Source organism: Vigna umbellata, chromosome 11 (genome assembly GCF_029865625.1).
Source record: "Vigna umbellata cultivar VRB3 chromosome 11, Vumbellata_1.0, whole genome shotgun sequence".
Taxonomy (NCBI): domain Eukaryota; kingdom Viridiplantae; phylum Streptophyta; class Magnoliopsida; order Fabales; family Fabaceae; genus Vigna; species Vigna umbellata.
In genome coordinates, this window is record NC_142175.1 from 9,964,191 (window position 1) to 9,972,963 (window position 8,773).

At 32.5% G+C, this 8,773-nt stretch overlaps 1 protein-coding gene across 5 annotated transcripts; it reads right to left on the bottom strand.

Moving 5' to 3' along the window:
- Nucleotides 1-599: 599 nt before the first annotated feature.
- On the bottom strand, nucleotides 600-5,459 carry LOC124824099 (uncharacterized). 5 transcript variants are annotated; one of them, XM_088101448.1, is made up of 6 exons: nucleotides 5,185-5,459; nucleotides 4,496-5,104; nucleotides 3,512-3,661; nucleotides 2,928-3,056; nucleotides 1,868-2,389; nucleotides 600-1,771 (listed from the first exon to the last, which is right to left on the bottom strand). In XM_088101448.1, exons 1-6 carry the CDS (start codon nucleotides 5,236-5,238, stop codon nucleotides 1,508-1,510), a joined length of 1,728 nt encoding a protein of 575 aa, XP_087957574.1. In that variant the 5' UTR covers nucleotides 5,239-5,459; the 3' UTR covers nucleotides 600-1,507. The 5 variants fall into 5 exon arrangements, with proteins under 5 accessions (XP_087957574.1, XP_087957573.1, XP_087957575.1 ...); XM_088101447.1 differs by having other exon boundaries at nucleotides 4,496-5,107; XM_088101449.1 differs by having other exon boundaries at nucleotides 4,496-5,096; nucleotides 5,185-5,458.
- Nucleotides 5,460-8,773: the final 3,314 nt, after the last annotated feature.

The following is an 8,773-nucleotide window of genomic DNA, read 5'->3' on the forward strand; positions in this document are numbered from 1 at the left end:
GTCCAAAAAGTATACACATATTTGAAAAATGAATATAGAAACAAAAGCAATATCCCCTAAAAATAAATAAACTCAAGTAACTACGATTTCTCTTCATATTAAGATGTTGATCACAATTGTTCAAAAAAATTCAAAAAGATTTTCAACTCACTTTTAAAAGATAAATTGATTTCAGAAAGAATGGTTGAGTCTTTTGGTTTGAAATGAGAGTTGTGTAGAATCCAATCGTACATTTTTAATGTATTGAAAGACCTTTAATTTAATTAACTAAAAGAGAATCTTCAAATAAGACTGCCAAAAACTACTAGAGTTTTACTGAATTAAAGTTAGATTTTAATATACTAATTTGACTTAGTAGTAAAATAAATTGAAACAACTTATTTTAACTTGTTAAAATACATAATTCAATACAATTTGAGTGATTTTAATTCATTAAAAGCTCTTTTTAACATATTACATTAAAATTATTAGATCAGAATAACTCATAATTTTAATCTATTAAAATGATAATATAATCATTTCGAATATTTCTTACAACTAGACAAAAATATGTTAACGTATTAAAAACATATTTAATAAATTAAAAAAACTGCCACCTATAACCAGAAAAAGCGATCATACATTCAGAGAAGCTTTCCAAATATTGCAATGTAAGATGAACCTAAATAAGAGAAAACATACAATGGTTTCCTAATCAAATCAAATTAACCAAACACATATCTAAGTCTTCATGGATTATTGCAAATCTTCAAGGAAAATGATTGGATTCTTCAAATGCTTTAATCATAGATCCAACAATGCCATTCAAGTATCACTATTAAAAATTCAGCACACTAACCCTCAGTGTCGTCAATTCAGCATACTTCATCGCCACAACAAAACTAAATGCGCTGCCCAGTCATGAAAAACACCGCATATATCCGCCCCAAACACAGACCTATATACCGCAGGCCATTGAATTACATAGTATCAAACAAGGACACCTTCCACCGCTGGGTGCCATTGCTGATTTCTTCCTGTTCAAGCCATGCCTAGCAATGTGCTCTGAGTAACAAGAAAAGGCTAGTAGCAGTAGTAGATGGACCTGCTGATAAAACATAATGAACGTACCAGGCGAAGCTAGCAGTGACTTGCCTCATAATGCTCAAAAAAAAGCATAATTATACCATCTGAACTCCGACATCTGTTTAGAGTACATGCACAATCAACTATATACAACAAAGAAGAAAAATAAATAGTCCTGTTTACCTGACATGAATGCCATGGCTTAACAATATATATAACGTTCTTTTACCTGAAATGAAACCTCCTAACACTGTTCACACCTAACTTAGAATGGATAATATGTGTACACACTTGTTTACCCAAAAAATCTATAGTTCGCGGAAGAACTAATGTTGCGGCTGCAGCAACGTCTGAAAGTTCAGAGGTTGTTTGGTTGTTACAGCTCTGGCTCTATAAGCAGCTAGTTAAGTTATGGGGTGAAATTCAAGGGTTGCATGTTCACTCAATTAGTTGTATTAGATTCGAAATCCAAAATATGTCCATCCATTCGGTCCAGAAAACTACTTAGTGACAATCTTAAAATTCGGTTTTCTTCTCTCAATAAGTCCAGCTCCTTCTTTAACTCATCGTTCTGCTCTTCAAATTGAATATTTGATAAAATCTGCGTACGGAGAAGTTCATTTTCCTCCATTAATTGGCCTAGTTTCATCTTGAATTCAGCGTTTTCCTCTTGTAACGTAACATTCTTCTGTCTAATATCATCCTGCTAAGCAAAAAAGTTAATGATATGTGGAAAAGAAAAAAACTAAGGACTAATAATCTATCACCAGACCCAAATGATTAAAGTAGAATAAAATCTCACATCATAAAAGCTCAACTTTGGAGGAGAATCCTCCACAATGAGTTTCTCACACTTGAAATCCTGATCACCACCGAGTTCGTCAGAAAAACTCATAGTTGGGGGGGTATCCTCAACAACCAATACCAGGTTTTCAAGATTCATTTCTTGCTCTCTACGTACTTTGTCACAAATTGTTAAATCCGGGGGAGTATCCTCCACCACCATGAGTTCTTCACCGTTGAACTCTTTATGTCCGCCTACTTCATCAGGAATATTGATAGTTGTGAGGGAACCTTCAACTACCACTACCAGATTTTCAGGATCCATTTCTTGCTCTCCACGTACTTTGTCGCAGATGATTAAATTTGGAGGAGTGTCCAACACTACCAAGTTCCCGAGATTGATCTGCTTTCTACATTTTTCATGACTAGTGCTCGACCTTGTGGGAGTGTCCTCCACTACCTGATTCTCCATATTATCCTCGTCTTCTCTACATACCTCACCGTTGATACTATGCCGAAACCCTGAATCTACATCAGAAACCTGCCAATGCCCAATTATCAATCAGTAGAGAGTACGAAATATGAACACTGAAATAGAAAATAAAATATAACACCCTAGAAGATAGATAAATATTTTAAATTCAATCTAAACATGTGAACGTTTTTATTAATATTTAAAATTCAAACTAAAACCATGTAAATTAAAGTTTGGCTGGAAAAATAAGATCGTCCTACGTCAACCCAAACCGTGAATGGTACGTCAGCTTGCTGTGGCAAACGTGAATGGTAAGTCAGCTTGCTGTGGCAGGTGGCTTGCACTAACCTTACAATGGAGCAAACTGCTAACCCTAAACTTTTAGGAGCAGGAGGATCACCAGCAGTTCAAACAAAAACTGCAGGCTCCTGCAGTTAAAACAAAATCAAATGGCCCAAAGATGTTGAAAATACATTTGTTTCATTATTTAGTGCAAATAAATAAGTTTTTTATGGTGAGCATTTTCTGCATTTGAAAGTTCAATTGCAATAACCCTGAGCCAAACTCACATGTACCAGAAATAAAAATAAATATCATAACTCACGCTAGATGGAGTGCATGTCGAACGGCTTTCTGCACTTCGAAGCTCTTTGTTGTCACCTATCAACTCCAGTGCTTCTTTAATTATCTCTATTTGCAACTCTCCAGAAGTAGGTTGAAGCTTCCATATTACCTGCACATTAGACAAAAGGAACTAAAAGTTTATAACCCGTTTTCTTTCCTCCACTTTTTTAATCAGGGCATCGATGATACAAATAGAACCAACGTCACTGTCTTCAATTCAAACACCAAAATCATGCATATTCATACTAAATCATAAATGACAGATGAAGAGAGATGCTCCAATATTTCAACCATTAACTGTGTGTTTGAATTGCTGTTACGAAGGACCAAACATCCATTTTCACTTTAATAAGCAACAACGTTAATGAATTGAAAACAAAAATGTAGGTTACTTTCAAAGGAACTATAACCCAAACACTCAACAAATAAACAAATAAGGACTTGATATAACTCAAAAATGACAGAGCGTCAAGACAGACGTAAGTTTTCTCAACCTTCTGTTATATAAGGAGTCGGTAATGAAACTCAACACTCAACAGATTTGTAAGCAAGTTTCTAAGTTACCTGATCATCATCCAGCTCTTTAAACCATGAAGTACCCTGTTGTCTTTGGTTAGATTTAATATTATCCCATCGACACATGCGAGGAAAGGTGATATCATGCTCTTGCAGTTGTGGCCTGGCTGCTACGTCAAAATGTTCATAGGACCATGTCTGCTAGCCATAGACCAAAAAAATTAAACTTGAATTCCATCAAATAAGCATACATAAATGAGATTTTACAAGTACTGATCTGGACATCTTTTCCAACCAAAAACTAATGCATACTCATGGTCTTAAAAGCTAGAAAAAAGATTGCGTCAATGGCCCATGATACATAAATTTTAAAATACATATAGCTTCTATGTACTATCTAAATATGAAAAGAAGAGAAGAAAACACTGAAATATGAAATCACCATATCTCCATTTTACTAACCTTCAACTATAATTCAGTTCTTTTTGGGACTAAATTGATACTAACTAAATACATGGAGGACTACAATTCCATCTCTCGAATGAAATTTTGCAAATATAGACGATCAAAATATCAATTACTCAATAAATTAAAAACTGAAAATTAGCCACACCTCATAGATATGATCAAAAGAAAAACATTTACAAATCATTATTTAAAGCATTTTATTGTTAACAAGATTTTAAATCGTGGTTGTAGTAGCAATTCTTTTTATTGTATAAAACTACATAAAATTGCAAACTCCCAAAAACATTGACTTTGCGACCGCAATTATAGTATGTTTATTACTTGCGTGTTTCTTTTCACATTTAACATGTAATTTTTAATTTATTTCACGTTTACTTAAAAGCTAATGGTTATAGCTTCTCAAGCAAAATTTCTTACTTTCAAACACGAAGTACTTCAAATCTCGAAAAACCAATTAGCTTGTCCACAAATATATCACATTTTAATGTTAAGTACCAACACGAACTAAATACCTTGTAGCTAATATTCTTCACATCAAATTATGACATTGTGAAACAAACTTACTTGAAGAAAGATAAGACAACCTCCCACATACTTGACATTCTGCTCCTTTCTCTTATCCAGCCACTGACACAAATCATCAATAACAGCAGCACCCCAAGCAAACCCTGAAACCTCCCCCAAATCCCCGAGAAACCGCAAGAACTGCGAATCCACCTTCCCGTCGTTCGAAGCAAGAAACGTTCCAATTGTGTAGAGCAAAAAGCTCCGCACAAAATCATCACTCACAGCATCCCCAATTGAATCGAGCCTATTCTCGAGAAAACTCATGGCCACCTTCCTCTTCACTTTCGTTGCTCCGTACGACTCTTCCAAATCGGAGAAGGGTTCCTGTTCTGTCAAGTTCACGGGGTTACCGGTCACCGGAAGGCCCAGGATCAGCGCTGCGTCCAGCAGCGTCATTCGGATTTCGCCGCCGGAGCGTAGCACGAACGCGCGGCTCCCGCTGCTCCACGCCTCCATTAGCTCTGTGAGAAACACCTTGTTCAGGCAGTGGTTTGGAACGGATAGAAGGTTCCCGAAGCCGGTTCGCGAAATAGCGGATCTCTGCTCCGGTGTGAGCAGCTGCACGCGCTTCGCGAACGACCTCAGCGAAAATCGAGTGCTGAAAGGCTTCTTCTGAAAGTGAGCGCGGAATTGAACATAAATTCAAATTCAAATTCAAATTGAAAGTGGAATTTGTCCGTTCTTACCGGCTCTGGAGCCTGTACGAGGCCGATGGCGGAAAGTCTGGTGGATTTTCTCATCGGAGAACCAATATTGGCAAAGCGACAGCCAAGGAGGCGGCGACGGTGACAGCGACGAAAATAACAATAGGGAGAGCGACAGCAAAAGCGACGGCGACGGAGAAGAGAAGTGCTGAAAAGAAATTATTGAAAATGAATGCATAGAGATAAGGGGGAAGAGCGAGCAGGCGAACTAGCCCAGCACTACTTGCAGTGACAAAGCTTCCCCAAGAAGCTTCAAAAATAAGATCAGGCGCCAAAATAAATATAAAAAATATATTAATATTTCTCTCTCTCCTTGCTGCTCCACCAAAATATTACTTTATTTTCATTTATAAAATTATCAATAAAAAAGGTTAGCAATGAATAATTTAAAAATTTACTCTAAAAGCTTGATACATTAATGTTTTTTCTCTCTTACTTGTTGTACAAATAAAGAGTTAAATGTTATCCTTTTTTTAAGTTTCTTAATTATCATATCATATATTATTGTATAAGTGTTAATTGTTATGTTTTTTAAGTTTCTTTAAAGATCTTATCCAATATTGTTGTAATATATGATAACCTGTAAGTATTGAGTTTTATTTAAATATAAATTTAAATAAATAGAAATTTAGATTTGCTTTATTTTTATTTTAATAAGGATTTTACTTTTTTTTTAGTGAATTCAAATTTTCCAAATTCTATAAGATTTGGAGAAAAAACAGATTATTAAAGTTTTATTAGTTCATGTTCCTCAAATATTCAATAAGAAGTATAGTTAGTGAATCATAATTGAAATTTTAGTAACTGATTCAATTTCTATTAAGGAGTGTGTATGACTTTCTTTCTTTTTCTTTCCCTTTTAGGCAATTGGTTAAGAAAGAGTCATGTTGATATGGGGTTTGATTTTCTAAATCTATTTAATTTTTCGTTGGTTTTTGGAAGTTTCAAGAGAAAGCTTAAACTTGTAGTCAGGGTGGTTGATGTTTATATCAGTATATTTTAAATGGTTGAAAAAAATGGTATTTTAGATTGTTATATGTATGAAAGAAATATATTTATAATTACTTTTATTATAACTTTGGTGTAGTTTTTATGTTGTGTATTTTTTTATTTTTTTTTTATTTTAATAAATTTTTATATAATAATAAATGATTGATGGTGATGAGTGTATATTTATGTCCATATTTATGCTTTAAAATTGAAAATTTTAATGAAATTTTTGTGCTTAGATGGTTGATTTAAAGTAAACTTGTGACAATTGGATTTATCGGGTTTAGTTGTATAAATTATTTTGGACATTCTAATGTTTATTTCTGCAACTGAACTTAGAATTTATTCATTTAAAGTGCAACTAGAGGAAATTTAAGGTGCTTTTCTACAATTTTGAAAAATTAAAAAGGACAAATAAAATTTTAGAGACAATTCAGTTCATATTTAAAGATAATTAATTTAATTTGAAAATATCAATAAGAAATATCTATTAAATATTCTTAAAAACTGATTAAATCTATTGAATATTTGAAAGATATAAAGATATAAGATAAAAGATCTTATCAACAGAAATCATAATTCATTTATTCACTCAGACTCCTCCAATGGAAGCAATCATCCACCACTCCTCTTACTTTTATTTTACCATGTATTTTACTCCATTCATGGGGGTTAAGCTGCTAGGACTATTCCAATGTAATTTCATTATGGATTCTGAGGTTAAGTTAAATTCATGTATTTATTTCTTTTGATTATTAATTTGAGTTATGCTTCTTTTATGTCTTTCATCTCTCAATCAAGTTACAAGTAATGATTTTTGCATCATAAGGTGTTTGAATCTACATGCATATTTATCATATGAGTTCAAGGGTTTCTAGGTATGATTGAGAATGTACTTTAATTGAATTTAAGAACTTTCATGTGATTAAACGTGTTTTTACTATTAATTGAGAATGTACTTTCTTTGGTGGTAAGAATTTCAACTATAATTAATTGAGAATTTACTTTGATTAATTAACTTATAATTTTGTTAGGAGATTTAAAGAATATACATGATTAAACACAGTAGAATTTGATTAAGAATGTACTTTAGTTGAATTCATTGTGAATAATCTAGAAAGGTCTTGCGAATTGAGAATCTACTTTGGTCAATTGTATGATCGCTCTCAAGTTAATTAAGAATGTACTTTAATTAATTTGAAACCTGGACAATAATAAATTAAACAATCTGTGCAAAACCAATGATGAACATATATTGAAAAAGCAGTGGAATTAGCCTATTTCATTATAATTGTTTCTAAGTTTCTCATTTGTTCTTCAATTAAACTCACGACATTCTTCAACATTAAATTCATTAGGATAGATTTTCATTCTTATTTTTAAGGCATTCCACAACATTTACTAACCTTTTGAGGGTCTTCATAAGAATCAAGTATTGAAAAGCAATTCCGTATTCGTTGGCAAACAACTTAGGGTTACTTTAACTCTATCTACTTTCTTGACTACTAACTTGATAATACTAAATTTGCCTTGTAAAGTAATATTAATTTGATAGCTTCAATGACAGCATATCAAATTTAGTGTCATTGCCAAGGAATACAATTTGTATTTTGAATATTTTATTCTTATTTTTATTTATTTTCTCCTAACACATATACATTTAATTTAGTTTGAGTTCTTTTGTAGTCTTTAGTTATTCTTATTGTTAGCAAAATCTTTGTTCTTGTTTTAATTAAGAATTCTTTTTAGAAGTATTTGAGGCTAGTTTGAAAATACTCTGGCTAGGAAAGACTTGGTAATTAAGTGGTCCATTGTGACGCATCTCTCTTTTCTAGGAGTGGACCTAACAAAGTCTTACTCCCTTCCTCTCTTTCCTAAGAGTGGACCTAACAAAGTCTTACTCCCTTCAACAATGAACAACTTAAATATCAAGTCCTTCCTAACTAAGGTATTTTCAAACTAGCCTCAAATACTTCTCAAGAAAAATTATTAATTAAAACAAGAACAAAGATTTTACTAACAATAAGAATAACTAAAGACTACAAAAGAACTCAAACTAAATTAAATGTATATGTGTTAGGAGAAAATAAATAAAAATAAGAATCAAAATATTCAAAATACTAACTGTATTCTCCGACAACGGTGCCAAATTTGATATGTTGTCGTTGAAGCTATCAAATTAATATTACTTTATAAGGCAACTTCGGTATTGCCAAGTTAGTATTCAAGAAAGTATATAGGGTTAAAGTTACCCTGAGTTGTTTCCCAACGAATACGAAATTGTTTTTCAATTCTTGACTCTTATGAAGACCCTCAAAAGGTTAGTAAATGTTGTGGAACGCTTTAAAAATAAGAATGAAAATTTATCCTAATGAATTTAATGTTGAAGAATGTCGTGAGTTTAATTAAAAAACAAATGAGAAACTTAGAAACAATTAGAATGAAATAGGCTAATTCCACTATTTTTTCAAGATAGATTCATCATCAGTTTTCCACAAATCATTGTTCAATTGATTATTGTTTGGGGTATCAAATTAATTAAAGTACATTCTTAATTAACTTGAGGGCGATCATACAATTA